The following is a 16,730-nucleotide window of genomic DNA, read 5'->3' on the forward strand; positions in this document are numbered from 1 at the left end:
ATAGGCTATTATATGCAATTGTAGGTATGTTGATTTGTTCATTACACGACACCATAGAGTGTTGCTTTAACATGCAGTTATTGTCACTTTATTTTGAAATTAAAACAAAAGAGCTGTGCCTGCTTGAAATTGATTGATTAAACATAGAAAGCAATGGGGCTATGAATTAGTGGTGAATTTTCTTATCGGAGGAATTAGTATTCCTATGTTATAACTTACAAAATGTCCCCAAAACAAACTGTTTAGCTTAATTTACGGAGACAATAAAGTTTAATGTCTATCTGTTGGGCTCATGCCCTTAAGAACAATTGATCAACTTTATAATAAAAATTGTATCAAGTAATTGCTTTTGATTCTATAGGTAAAAGACAAAAAATCTAACAGAACACACTATTCGGTTAAGTACGAGATTACAATTTCACCATCATTGTTATAAAAATTAAGGGACCCAATATCATCGATTTACACTTAACTCATTTTGACTGCTGAAAAAAGTGCTTATCCCTTTAAATATTTGCAGTTATGATAAATGCAATAGTAACAAAATGTGCTATTTTGAGAGTTTTTTTGGTCCACACCAAACATGTACCTGAATATGATTTGAAAATACTGTAAAAGCCGAAATTTTCGTGGAGGATTTAATTTTGTTTATTTCGTGGAAGGAATATATCCATGTAATTAAAACCACCACGAAAATTTAAACTACACATAATGTCACTTCCATTTATTTGAAACCACGAAATTAAATCCCCAATCTTATATAGAGACAAAAGCATGAAATTTTAACCCCACAACACTTGCTGAAAGATTTGTATTCATTTGGCTATGTATGGTGTATAAATAATTAATACGCAGTCCAAGTCCGGTTAGACGTTAGGTAATGTGTAAGAATGTTAAGAAACGTTAGAGGGCTCCGTATCTAGCCTGCTGCAAGGTCAAATGTCTATCCGAAACCAACGAACCTTTGATATTATTTCCAAGTGGCAAACCAAATTTCAGCCTTAAATGATGGCCGACCTATCTTGCAATTCCTACGTGTACCGATTATTTGTTAGTTTGCTATCGTCCTGAATATACATAATATACATGTTAACATCATCAGTGTCATTTGTCAATGGACAAACAAATAATACTTTACTTCATTCATATATAACCTATAGTGCTAAACAGGTCCATTATTACAACAAGGATTAAAGTAACGTGATTTAAGCAGATCATGTTTTACTCTTGCGAATGGGGAAGTGACTCATACAATGTGTGTTATATCTGAATCCTTCAAAATGTGTTAAACTTTCTGAAACCTTCAATAATTGTTTTGTCTGAATCATTCACTGTTTGTTTTATCTGAATCGTTCAGTATGTGTTTTATTTTGAATCCTTCAATATGTGTTTATCTGAATCCTTCAATATGTGGTTATCTGAATCCTTCAATATGTGTTTATCAGAATCATTCAATTTGATAAGATAGATAAGATAAATTTTATTTCCAATAGTGGACCAATTATAGACATAATCAGTACATTGATCTTTTATCACACAATTGCAATAGACAATACACAAGAAAATAAAAAATAGAAATATGTGTTATCTGAATCCTTCAATGTGTGTTTATCTGAGTCATTCAATATGTGTTTTATCAGATGATTTCAGCTTTCCAATTGTGAACTTTCCATTTCTAAGTAGCAACATTCCAGCAGCACCTGCATACGGGGTATATATCTCCCAATTGATACGATATTCCCGTGCTTGCATTTCCTATCATGATTTTCTTGATAGAGGGTTGCTGCTCACAAGGAAGCTATTAAACCAAGAGGTCCAAATGGTGAAGTTTAAATCATCCCTTCGTAAATTTTACGGACGCCATCACGAGTTGGTTGACCGTTATGGAATAACCGTTTCACAAATGATATCGGATATGTTCCTTACGTCGCAACTACAATGACCTACCGAATTAGACTATTTACTGGATTAAAATTATGTAATCACATAAGCAACACGACGGGTGCCACAAGTGGAGCAGGATCTGCTTACCCTTCCGGAGCACCTGAGATCACCCCTAGTTTTGGTGGGGTTCGTGTTGTTTATTCTTTAGTTTTCTATGTTGTGTCATGTTTACTATTGTTTTTCTGTTTGTCTTTTTCATTTTTAGCCATGGCGTTGTCAGTTTGTTTTAGATTTATGAGTTTGACTGTCCCTTTGGTATCTTTCGTCCCTATTTTTTTTCAATATCTGTTTTACCTGAATCCTTCAATATGTGTTTTATCTGATTCCTTAAATATGTGTTTTATCTGAATCATTCAATGTGTGTTTTTATCTGAATTATTCAATGTGTGCTGTGTCAATTCTCATTCGTTCTGATGGCAGTGCCTTCTTGTCTGTGTACGTTTGTGTGAAAGACAAAAAAGTCATGTTTAAATAGGAATAGGTATAGTCGACTCCATTCACCATATTAATTAGTTATAATTGTTCTGTATTGACGATTTCTTCAAATGTCGAGTAGGCAGGATAATGTTTTCCTACATTTAATTCTTTGTTGACACTCTTGTTGAAAACTGAATTTTAACAGAGAGAAAATCATAATTTTCAAAATTGATCAGCCGAATAAGTTCTACCAACACGGAAAATATCACAAATTCTTATATTTTATTTATAACATACTAAAATGTATATTTAGATTACAAAAAGTTCAAAAGAAATCAAACATACCTTTTATCAAACTTAAACCTTTTGGTCATCAAAATCACACATTCCTTTCACCAAACTCACTCTTACTCAGACGTACATGACTTACAAACATGTTGGACTCAGTCTCTCAAAATTAATAGATACCTTGAAACTAACCGCATAAACTTATGACTAAACACGCATGTTACACTCAAACGCACACGTTTTCAACACATGTTGAACTCAGACGCACACGTTTTCCTCACATGTTGAAGTCAATCATACAAAATAATAATGAACATAAGACGATTATGAATACAAACAGGTCAATAATGATAATAAAAAATTAAAAATGGACAATGCCTTACAATAATAAAGGTGAACAAAGGACAATATCGCAAGGGAGCTCCTTTTCCCCTTTCCCCCAAATATTTGACGAACGAATCGATAAATGAAGAAAGTACAAAATATACAATAAAGAAGACAACAAAGGCAAAAACGGCCACTCAAACATATATGTTCTTATTTCAATATAAATTCCTATAGTAGTCAAATAATGAATTTTCGATCTGATACGATCTGACTATTAACCGACGACTTATTTTGTACAATGAACAACACAACCCGCCTTAATTCTAAGTACTGATATTTTGCTTGTTTGTGGCCTATTCTGAAACGTCCTCGTTTATTTAGTTATGATAGATACATAGCAGCATGAAATTTTGAAATTAAAACAAAATCTAAGGCCATATGTTACAGGACGTGTATGTCCCATACCATGTTTATGTTAATTAATATCATTCTGAGACTCCTAGATTGGTTTTAAATTATATGAATTGTATGTATTAATGAATTACCGTATAGTACTATTTGTTGCTTACTATACTTAATTTAATATTAATTATACTCGATACTTATAAGCTGAACTGCTTTTGGAATAAAGCATATATTATTTAAATTGTATGCTAAATTAGCATTGAATCCGGGTAACCTGGTTAACTGAACAAGGAAATATTTTCATGTTGCCTGGTCTGCGGCCAGTGGGGAATATACCATGAATATTCATAAAATTGAGAATGGAAATGTGTCAAAGCGACAACAACCCGACCATAGAGCAGATAACAGCCGAAGGCCTCCAATGGGTCTTCAATGTAGCGAGAAACTCCCGCACCCGGAGGCGTCCTTTAGCTGGCCCTTTAACAAATATGTATACTAGTTCAGTGATAATGGATGTCATACTAAACTCCGAATTATACACAAGAAATTAAAAAATTAAAAATCATACAAGACCAAAAAAAAAAACAACCTTAGGCTCCTGACTTGGGACAGGCGCAAAAAATGCCGCGGGGTTACGCATGTTTTTTTTTTTTTTTTTAAATCTGAACCCTCTCCCTATACCTCTAGCCAATGTAGAAAAACAAACACACAACAATACTCACAGTAAAACTCGTTCATATATAAAAAGAAATTGAACAGTTTAGTCTGTTTTCAAATGTTGTTATAGTATTCCACATTTCTAATGAATTAGTTTCATTTTTTAAAATATTCAAATAAAATAAACTGCATGGCTGACTATGTAAACTACTAATCACAGGTTCAACATAAAATGTCGGCATAAACATATTTATCTTTAAGAGCAAAGATAAAAATCCACTTCCATAAACATCTTCTAACCATAAATAAGGTACATTCTTTGATGCTCTGTACATTTTTCTTACAATGTCAATTGACATAATAGAACTGTGTCCAGCACAATATGGGAGAAACTTCGTGAACGGATATTCCTCGTGTGTTATAAACCATTTATTGTTCCTGTCACGAACCGGAACATTTTCCGTTATCGTTTTACATTCTAGAACATTCGATACTTGTCCAGCATTTAGCTTCTCTGTCAAGTAGGGTACTATGAGGGGGATATTGATTGTAATATCATCGTCCATCTTGATGACGAATTTAGCATTGTTGCAGAAATTATTCACCCAAAATAAACTAAATACAAGTTTATATGTTAAATTCCTGTATGAATCTATGAAATTACTTTGAATAATGTCCATGTAAATTCTACTTTCATGTTGGATTTCTTGTTGAAGTGTTATGTTTTCAGTTTTGCCAAGCACAAATACATATTCAATGCGTTTATTCTGAAAACTAAAAACGGTTCCAATCGTGGATCTTATTAAGATTCGTTCAGCAAAATTTCCCGGCGCCACATGTATAAAAACTAAAAGAAAAATATTTTTTCCTTTGCATTTCCGATTTTGATTTATCAATAGTTTGTAGCGATGTTGATGGATAAATGGGTCCATAAGTTCACCAGCGGAAGCGTTGATGTAATAGCTGTCAAACTGCGACGATATGTTTCTTCCATGAAATAATTGTATTTTCTGAGTATTGGTTTGTGTTTTCTTCATAGCGTATACCATTGACTCCGTAACATATGTTACTTTCTTCGTTACGTATTGTAATTTCTCCGTAGCGTACTCTAACGTTTCATCAAAGCTGTTATACATTGTTTGATGGTAAGTTGAAAAGGAAATTATCACCGTCTTATTATAAAACAATAAGGTAAATAACCAAAAGACTAACACAGATACTCTCTGTACGAACTTCATACTTTTATCCAATAAACTCACTAAATTCTTCCTTCACTTCCGATATTTGTTTTCGGCGTCAAACCCGTCCTTTTCAGTGCATGAAATCAATCAAGTTTTAGTTTTATTCGCCTAGTGTCTATTATATATTTATATAAAGAAAAGTGACAATGAAGATATCACTGGCTCTTTAATAATTCAATTTCTATGTTGATCCAATTATTTAATTTGTTTTATTTCCTGTTAATTGTGTGTCCCTCTGGTCAAAAGGCATTTAATAAAATTCAATATGAATGTACGGTCATCTAAGTAAGCTGATTGAAAGTCATGTCCATACTATATATTGCATAATTCATAGATCTATCAATTTGTCGGTACAAAAATGTAGCTATCCCAAGGGGAAGCAATAAAAAGTTTAAACACCCTAAATCAACTTAATATTTTATCATACAATATAACAGTTCAAATTTGTATATGAAACAAAAAAACCTGTTGAAGACCTGTGTTCTTTTATGGCATCTTGGATATATGAATAATGATTGGGGTTCTTTTCATCAACAAAATGTGACGCAACTCTGACTTATGATAAATGTCATGGTTTGCTCCCTTGCTAGTTGGATTTCTTTAGGATATGCAGAGCCATTTGTTTTTTTAATTCTAGGATAATTTTACTTACAGAAAATACATGTAGTTATGATATCTATTAGACATTTAATGACAACTGAACTCATTATCATTATACAAGATTTAGCCTGCTGTCAGTGATATTGATTGATTGAGTTATCGAACTTATTTTCAAGGTGTGCAATAGTGTGCTTAATCTATTACAAATAAACATAATCCTCTACAAATAATTACATTATATAAAAAGTCAAGACGAATGCAAATATATATTAAAAGTACGATTGGAAAAATATTTACACTAAATGTACACGAATTGATCAAGGTTAGATAATAACATTTTCATACCATTATAAGGCAATACTAGTCGAAGAATCATTGTGTTTGGCAGGATTTTGAAAATAAATAACTCAGCCTTGATAATCACAAAAATAAATGGTTTGTTCTTTGGTAGTTTGAAAATAAATTATCTGACTTGCAACGTATTGAAAATAAATAACTTAGCAGGTCCAATTGAAAGTATGAGATGGCACCAAATTCTTCATAAATTCATCTTTTCCCCCCAAACAAATCAGGAAACACTTCCCAATTTTTTTAATAATAAAAGTATTAATATCATTTAAATGTACTTGAAATGTCTGAAAATTGGTTTCATTTAACTTTAGGTATATTGTCTCAGGAAACGTTACCTCACTTTTTTTTAACAGCGCCGTAACTACATTGAGGCAAATGTATGTATGCCTAATGTAGGAAATTTCAAAACCAAACGCTTGTCTCCATATCAAATTGTGTTCACTGCGAGTGCCTTGCAAGAAGCAAGTTCTGTTTTCCCTCAGACGAAGCCCTTATTTTTCGGGATTAATGTTTCATATTTATTTGTCTTTTGTTCATTGATTAACCTACTGTATTCTGTTAGTGTTGCATTCCATTTGTAATCTAGTAATTTTGTTATGAACTTGATCATGAGTTTGAAAAAAAAACCAGCAGCCACAGACTTAAATATGTGAATTCCATTTTTGCTTTATCATGCACATTGGTCTTTTGATGTTGTCCCTAGAAACTTTTAAAACACTGAATTTATACATTTTGCTTAGAGACCAAAATATTGTCAAAAAATTATTAAAATAAAACTTGCATTTTCAGATTAAGAAAGGATCTCAGGAACACCCAGAAAGCATGATATTGCATAATTTGTTTTATAGCTTCTTGGGCGTTCAGTGACTCCAAAACCCTTCAAAAAAAAATTTTGCCTCGCTCCGCTCGGCAAAATATGTTTCCCAATACTTTTAAAACAGACTAGTTACAGCCAAAACTTGAATACTATGTATGTATGCTAATAAATAATGACTTGACTATACATGTATTATTCATAATAAACAAATCATTTAAAAACTGTATGTTTTCGAATCATAAATATAGTTGTGAAAATGAATAATCAGTCCTTTGCTTTAATGAAAATGAAAAATCTTGCTTCAATAGTGCAGAAAATCTGTCCTCTCCGTTTACAAAAATAAATAACTGATAAAAAAAAATCATCCTGCACCCCACCCCCCAGAATATCAAATGGTCGTCCCCTAACTACAATCTACAATTTGAAAAGGATTGGGTATTGTTTGAAAATAATGCAATCTGTTCAAATTAAAAACTGTTCTATTGAGAACAAAAAAAAAAAAAAGGATATTCTAAATTAACTTATTTTCTAGAACTCATGTGAAGTAGACGGTAAGGTTAAATAAAAACAGGTACACCCACAAGGAATCACATAAATGACCATCACAAAGAATTTCCCAAGGGACAACTACAATTATAGTTCTCAATCTCCTAAACTAAAGAACACACAGAAGCATACTAGCTCTAAATCTCAAAAGAGAACCCCACAAACAAAGCTCTGAATCTAAAACAAACACCAATAAACATAATTCTGAATCCTCAAAAAGACACCCACAAACAAAGCTCTGAATCTAAAATAGACACCAAAAAACATAGTTCTGAATCCCAAAAGAGACATCCACAAACATTGCTCTGAAACTAAAATAGACACCCAAAATCATAGTTTTGAATTAAAAGAGACACCCCAAAACATAGCTCTAAATCTCAAAAGAGACACCCACAAACATAGTTCTGAATCAAAAAAGAGACACCCACCTACAAACATAGCTCTAAATCTCAAACAGACACTCACAAACATAGTTCTGAATCCTAAAAGAGACACCCACAAACATAGCGCTGAATCTTAAATAGACACCCCAAAACATAGTTCTAAATCTCAAAAGAGACACCCACAAACATAGCTCAAATTCTCAAAAGAGACACCCATAAACCTACCTCCGAACCTACTTTAAGACACCATCAAGTATGCTAGCACCGAATCTCTTGACGGACACCCACAAGCATACTAGCTCCGAATCACCTAACAGCCACCAGCAAGCATGCAAGCACTGACTCTCCTAACGGACACCCACAAGCATACTAGCTCTTTATTTTCAAACAGACACTCACAAGCATGCAAGCCCATTATTTCCAAACGAACACCCACAAGAATTCTAGCTCCTTATTTCCGAACGGACACGCACAAGCATACTAAATCCGAATCTCCTAACAGACACACACAAACATAATAGCCCCAAATCTCCTAACGGACACCCACTAGCATACTAGATCCAAATCTCCTACGGACACACACAAGCATACTAGATCCGAATCTCCTAATGGACACCCATCAGCATACTTGATCTGAATCTCTTAACGGACACCACAAGCATACTAGATCAGAATCTCCTAACGGACAACCACAATTATACTAGATCTGAATTTGCAAACTGACATCCACAAGCATACTATACACGAATCTCCTATGAACACCCAAAAGCATACATTTGTACTATACACGAATCTCCTAACGGACATTCACAAGCATACTAGATCCGAATCTCATAACGGACAACCACAAGCATACTATATAGCTAGCACCGAATCTCCTAACGGACTAAGGGACACTCACATGCATACTAAATCCGAATCTCCTAGCGGACACCCACAAGCATACTAGCTCCGAATCTTCTCACGGACACCCACAAGCATACTAGGTACAAATCTCCTAACGGACACCCAAAAAACATACTAGGTCCAAATCTCCTAAAGGACAACCACAAGCATATTAGGTCCGAATCTCCTAACGGACACACACAAGCATACTAGCACCGAATCTCCTCACGGACACCCACAAGCATACTAAGTCCAAATCTCTTAGCGAACACCCACAAGCATACTAGGTCTGAATCTCCTAACAGACACCCACAAGCATATTATATCAAAATCTCCTAACGGACACCCACATGCATATTAGGTCTGAATCTACTAACGGCCACCCACAAGCATACTAGGTCCAAATCTCCTAACAGACACCCATATGCATATTAGGTCTAAATCTACCAACGGACACCCAAAAGCATACTAGATCCAATCTCCTAACGGACACCCACAAGCATATTAGATCCAAATCTCCTAACGAACACCCACATGCATATTAGGTCTGAATCTCCTAACGGACAACCACATGCATATTAGGTCCGAATCTCCTAATGGACACCCACACGCATATTAATTCTGAATCTCCTAACGGACACCTACAAGCATACTAGCACCAAATCTCCTCACGTACACCCAAAAGCATACTAGGTCCAAATCTCCTAATGGACACCCACAAGCATACTAGGTCCAAATCTCCTTACGGACACCCAAAAACATACTAGGTCCAAATCTCCTAAAGGACAAGCACAAGCATATTAGGTCCAAATCTCCTAACGGACACCCACAAGCATACTAGCACCGACTCTCCTCACGGACACCCACAAGCATACTAGGTCCAAATCTCTTAACGAACACACAAAAGCATACTAGGTCCGCATCTCCTAACAGACACCCACAAGCATATTAGGTCCAAATCTCCTAACGGACCCCCACAAGCATACTAGATCCAAATCTCCTAACGAACACCCACAAGCATACTAGGTCTAAATCTCCTAACTGACACTCACAAGCATATTAGGTCCGAATCTCCTAACGGATCCCCACAAGCATACTAGATCCAAATCTCCTAACGGACACCCACATGCATATAAGGTCAATATGTCCTTACGGACACCCACAAGCATACTAGATCCAAATCTCCTAACGGACACCCACATGTATATTAGGTCCGAATCTCCTAACGGACACACACACAAGCAAACTAGGTCAAAATCTCCTAACAGACACCCACAAGCATGTTAGATCCAAATCTCCTAATGGGCACCCACATGCATATAAGGTCTGAATCTACTAACGGACACCCACAAGCATACTAGGTGCAAATCTCCTAACGGACACCCACATGCATATTAGGTCTAAATTTACCAACGGACACCCAAAAGCATACTAGATCCAAATCTTCTAATGGACACCCACAAGCATATTAGATCCAAATCTCCTAACGAACACCCACATGCATATTAGGTCTGAATCTCCTAACGGACATCCACATGCATATCAGGTCCGAATCTCCTAATAGACAACCACAAGCATACTAGGTCCAAATCTCATAACGGAGACCCACAAGCATATTAAGTCCGAATCTCCTAACGGACACCTACAAGCATACTAGCCCCAAATCTCCTCACGTACACCCAAAATCATACTAGATCCAAATCTCCTAACGCACACCCACAAGCATATTAGATCCAAATCTCCTAACGAACACCCACAAGCATATTAGATCCGAATCTCCTAATGGACACCCACAAGCATACAAAATCCAAATCTACTCACGGACACCCACAAGCATACTAAGTCCAAATCTCCAAACAGACACCCACATGCATACTAAATCCGAAACACCTAACGGACACCCACAAGCATACTAGGTCCGAATCTCCTAATGGACACCCACAATCATACCAACACCGAATCTTCTAACGGACACCAACATACATGCTCGATCTCCTACCGAATCTCTCTTCAGTGATGTTAGGGGTCGAAACGGTATTTGGAAGGCCATATAATTTACCCTCAATTTAAGATAGACTCTTGAATTTTAAGAGTCAATATAGGATGAACGGATCATATAAACCGGAGGGAAAATATGATACAAGCCCAAACGAAAAATTATAAACAAGTCTAAATTGAAAACTACGTTCAAACCTAATATGATTGCGTTGGATAAAAACCGCAATTTTTATACGTGTGCATGTAAAACCAATTTCGTTGTAGAAGGGTCTAAATACAGCACAAACAACATTTTCCAAAAGACCTAAAAAGTGAAAAAGTATATTTAAACAAAACGCATTTGACTAACAGGTCGAACAACTGATTTTCTTTAACCCTGCTGACTGCCATTGGCGATTGCCAAATAAAATTGTAAAAAATGGATCTTAATATAAATTAATACTAAACAGAAAACAATCAACTTGTGGCCAAGATGTTATGTCACAAACATAAGGTGTCAATATATTTTTTTTCTACAACGAAATTTGTTTTACATGCACACGTATAAAAATTGCGGTTTTTATCTAACGCAATCATATTAGGTTTGAACGTAGTTTTCAATTTAGACTTGTTTATATATGTTACAGTAAATAGGTGAAATTAGGAATTACACGTAATTACTAAATATTTCAGTAAATACCTGTAATCACTAGTCAGTTTAGTAATTACATGTATTTACTAGTTGTTCCAGTGATTACAGGTATTTACTGATTTTTTTTGTCATTTTTACAGCTATTTACTAACTTGATATTTTTGTTTCAAAATTAAAGACATAATTTAAGATATCAAATAAGTAAGTAAGGGGTAGGGATTTTTAGGGCTTACTTAAGGATCAAGGATTATAAGGCACATTAAAAGTGCATACTCTTCAGTGTTTGTGAATTGAAACTGGAAAATGGTTATTTTATAAGTTTTGAAACTCCCTAAAAACCATTTTGAGCATGCAAGACAATGATATCAATCCAAAATTGAGAAAAACATTTTTGAGAAATTTATAGGCAACTTAGCCAGCTATTTTTTAAGATAGACATTAGATTATGGCAAACTTGATTAAATGATCTTGATAATTCTTAAAATCTCATAATTATATTATATTAAATTCTCCATCAGGCATAGTCTGTATATCAACTTGGCCAATAACATGAGTTAAATTCCTTTTACAAAATAGGTTTAACTACGACTTCTTTTGTCAGACATTTGCGATAAAGCTGACATTCTTCACAAACAAATTTATACAAATTGATGGCGTTAAGAGTCACATTTTCATAATCTTGTGTTTTTATGACTTCTTCAAGACCTCCAAACTTAAGCTTTTATACCTCCAACAAAATTTTATCATCGTTTCTTCCTGTATAAGAATGATCTTTTTGTGGATTGAAAAAGTCAACTAAATGGTCCATCCCTTTTGTTTTACTTTCAATGTTGACATTCTTTTCCTTTTCGTCGAGCCTGCGTTTTTTGTCGCAAAAGCGAGACAAAGCGAACCAACCTAATAATTCCGTCGCCAGCGGAGTCCACAAATATTCGCTCTGTGGTTATATTTTTTAAATTTTGATAAGTTTCTCATATTATCCTGGATTTCTACCAAACTTGGACAGAAGCTTCAGTTGTTTATGATCAAAATATAAATTTCAAGAAGTAAATTTTGTAAAAATAAAATCAAGTTTTTCCGTATTTTACTTATAAAGGGACTTAGTTTTTATGCCAGTTAACATTACATTCACACTGTGGTTAAATTTTTTTAAATTTTAATATCTTTCTCAAAATATCCCGGATTTCTAACAAAATTGGACAGAAGCTTGTTTATGATCATAAATTAATATCTAGAAATAAAGTTTGTAAAAAAAACTATACTTTTTCGTATATTACTTATGTAAACAGACTATTTTTTTCCAGTTAACATAACATACACTCTGCAGTTAAAGTTTAGATTTCATAAACCATCCTGAATTTTTATCAAATTTTGATAGAAGATTCTTACAGAACTAGTCAAAAGATAGTATCGAGAGGAAAATTGTAAATATTTGTTTCCTATTTTTGTTTGGGCCTGCGACTCACAGCAAGAGTAGGCGAGACACTGGGTTCTGAAAAACCCTTAAAATTTGTATAGCTGAATACTCACTGATTTTCTAATTAGTATTACCATAACTTTTGATCAGTTGACCATATTACAACATTATTTTAACAGTTAGTAAATAGGTGTAAAAATTCATTTTAAAATCAGTAATTACTGGTAATTACTTGGCAGTCTTAGGAATTACTTGTATTTACTAAGTGCATCGGGAATTACATGTAATTCCTAAATTTTAGTAATTACATGTAATTCCTAATTTCACCTATTTACTGTAACATATATATGTAAATGTATATACCATTTTTATAGTCTCTCATAACTCGTTTTAGAGAAGCTCTTGTTTTATATGTAAAATTTTTATTTTATGTAAATGTTTTTATAAGAGGTGAGAATTCAAATAAAATATTGTCTTGTGTTGTTAATTTCACAAACGATTAAAAAAGATAAACAAATAGACAATGTAATTTATAAATTTTTGTTGTTGTTTATTTTTTTATTTAAGTAATTTTCCTACAATATATGTTAAATGCCAGCTAAAAAAATACTTTTTGGATTAAAAAGTTCAATAAATGAAATGTTTAATTAAGTCGGATTGTCCTTTACGCTATTTTTTCTAACTGATAGTCAATTAGATGTTAATCCAATTTCTACCTTTAAGGAAATAATAATCTATTTTATTATTGTGTCACATATTGATTGACATACATAAATTATACAACAATATTATACAAACACAGCCTTTGTATGAGGTCGATACAAGGATATATTGACCTGAAAGAAGTATATTGATTGAGGACGAAGTCCGAGGTCGATATACTTCTTTGGGTCGATATATCCTGTATTGATCTCATACAAAGGCAATATTTGATATATTATTAATTTCCGACCATGTTTGTATCAAAATCGTCATTTAGGTTTGTTGGAACTTTATAGATATTACATTGTCTCCTTGACAATAATAACATATTAGTTGTTATTTCATTTTTTTTTTTTTTGACATCTTATGTATTTGAAGATTTTTTTTTTCGTCAAATAATCGATCACAGATATCATTTGTTTCAAAACGTTAAACAACATCCTGAAATTCATTACATGACGTCACAAAGTATATCAGTTTTTAGATATTCTAAAAATAACCGTGCAATATGCTTTTTGCCGGTCAATATGCTTTTTGCTGTCCGCCGTTTTCTCTCTACCTTCGAAAATATAGTTTAACATGTGACTATCTCTAAACGAATCAAATTTGATAAAATATACGAATTAATAATATTAAAACACACATAGAACAATCATACCCAGCCATATCATTTGGCTTATGATGCCAACGTATATTTGCTCCGCCTAACATTTATAAAACTAACCTATATTATGAAGGAACTCCTATTCCGTCACATACATGTTCTTAAAAACCCAACGATACTTTGAAATACTATATTTTTTAAAACAAATAACTAGTATTTTCAACATGATGAATAAAACTTAAGTAAAAAATGTTTAAAAACGTTTCGTTAAAAATATTTAATTTACATATAATTAAAACTTCATACATATATTTGAAAATATTTACGTTAAGATATTGCGGGAAAAAATCAACTAATATGCATGATTTAAATATACAGAATGAATTAAAATAATTATTCACGGTTAAACATTTAAGTAAACAATTTATGTCGCATGAAAAATAGTTAAAAACTAGATGTGTCAAAGCGACACGAATGGCCCCGCCTCAAAAAGTTGAAAAATCTGCCATTTCAATAACACATGTGGACACAAACATGATGGTAGTCTCACATATCAAAAATCAGATCAAATATCTGGAGGCATATAGAAAACAAAAGTCTGTAATCTGTGAAAAGTAAAATCACAAAAATACTGAACTTAGAGGAAAATCAATTCGGAAAGTCCATAATAACATGTCGAAATCAAACAAAACGCATCAAAAACAAATTGACAAGAATTGTCATATTCCTGTGATAAGCCTGTGATTTTCAACAATTTTGAAAGTTGTAAACCCTTAATTTGGGCAACAATTAGCGAAGCGGAACAAAACTTAAAATTGATCTGGAACTCATCATGAGTATCTCACAGCCAAATATCTGAAAGCGTTTAGAAAAAAAATCTGTAACCTGTGATTTTCAACAATTTTGAAAGTTGTAAACCCTTAATTTCTGCAAAAATCAGCGGAGCGGAACAAACCTTAAACTTGATCTGTAACTCATCATGAGTAACTCACATACTAAAAATCAGCCCAATATCTGAAAGCGTTTAGAAAAAAAGTCTGTATAAATGTGATTTTCAACAATTTATCAAAGTCCATAGCCTGTAATTTCGACAAAAATTAGCGGAGCGGAACAAAAATGAAACATAATCTGTACCTCATCATGAATATCTCACATACCAAATTTCATCCAAATATCTGAAAGCGTTTGGAAAAAAATTCTGTATAACTGTGATTTTTAACAATTTATCAAAGTCCAAAGCCCGTAATTTCTGCAAAAATTAGCGGAGCGGAATGAAACGTAAACTTGATCTGTAACTCATCACATACCAAAAATCAGCCCAATATCTGAAGGCGTTTAGAAAAAAAAAACTGTGTATGGTTTTTTGCGGAATGACGGAATGACGGAATTACGAAATTTCGGACAAGGGTAAAACTATATGGCACCGACAACTTCTTTGCTGGGCCATAACTATGTAAATAATTTACGTCGCATAAAAACGTATGAATACTTTTACATAAAAATGACTGACAGGGCCGTAACTAGGGTTCGAATTCAGGGGAGGCAGGGGTTTGGGGGCCGCCAATTGAGCCCCCTTTGATAGGGTGTAGGGGGCACAGCCCCCGCCGATTTTTTTTTCTCTAGAAGTCATTGGCTAAAAATTACCCGCTTCCCTTCGATTTCCTTACTTTAAGAGACATCAGTATTGCTTGAACCTGGAAGCAAATTTTATGCAAAAACAAGCTGAGATTACTGTTCGAGTGAGCCAATGCTAGCTCCGTCTTGAAGGCTGTACTTTTACCTATAATTGTTAACATTAAATATATTGTGACCGTGGATTTTTTCTCAAATGATACGGCTAAAATTACCCGTTTTCCTTCGATTTCCTTACTTTAAGAAAGATCAGTTTTGCTGGATCCTTGGAGCAATTTTCATGCAAACAATTATTATCTGTATTTTCTGTATTTAAAGATATTTTTTTTAGAAACTGGTAAGTTCAAAAAACATATAAAGCAAGATTATAAACGCAACATATTTTTTTTTATCGGGGATCTTGAATTTCAATATTGTTGAAAGCTGAACAGACATGTATATAACTACAACCAAGGACTTTCTATACTAGTCTAGTATATACTTAGTATAGAAAGTCCCTGGTACAACGAATGAGAGTGTTTAACTACTGAGGCATTGACCATAAAAGAGGGACGAAAGATACCAAAGGGACAGTCAAACTCATAAATCTAAAACAAACTGACAACGCCATGGCTAAAATGAAAAAGACAAACAGAAAAACAATAGTACACATATGTTCTCGTACGATCGGGAAACTTAAAAAAAAAACGATCCAACAGCTGATTCAGCCGGTAACGAATTTCCGATATCTTAAAAGATTCACAATACAAAAGGAACTTCCTCTGCTTAAATAATTGAGCCCCCAACTAAAAGTAAATAGTTAAGTTTTTATTCAAAATTATCGAAAGCAAAGTTTCATGTGTTTTCTCATACGAATACTGACCCCCTCAATACTGAATAACAGAC

The 16,730-nt window shown here is 33.6% G+C and overlaps 1 protein-coding gene across 1 annotated transcript; it reads right to left on the reverse strand.

The window, feature by feature from the left end:
• Positions 1-2,626: 2,626 nt before the first annotated feature.
• Positions 2,627-5,599, reverse strand: LOC143057869 (beta-1,3-galactosyltransferase 5-like). Its single transcript, XM_076231314.1, has one exon. The coding sequence runs from the start codon at positions 5,274-5,276 to the stop codon at positions 4,116-4,118; it is 1,161 nt and encodes a 386-aa protein (XP_076087429.1). The 5' UTR covers positions 5,277-5,599; the 3' UTR covers positions 2,627-4,115.
• Positions 5,600-16,730: the final 11,131 nt, after the last annotated feature.

This window comes from Mytilus galloprovincialis, chromosome 13 (assembly GCF_965363235.1).
Source record: "Mytilus galloprovincialis chromosome 13, xbMytGall1.hap1.1, whole genome shotgun sequence".
NCBI classification, from domain to species: domain Eukaryota; kingdom Metazoa; phylum Mollusca; class Bivalvia; order Mytilida; family Mytilidae; genus Mytilus; species Mytilus galloprovincialis.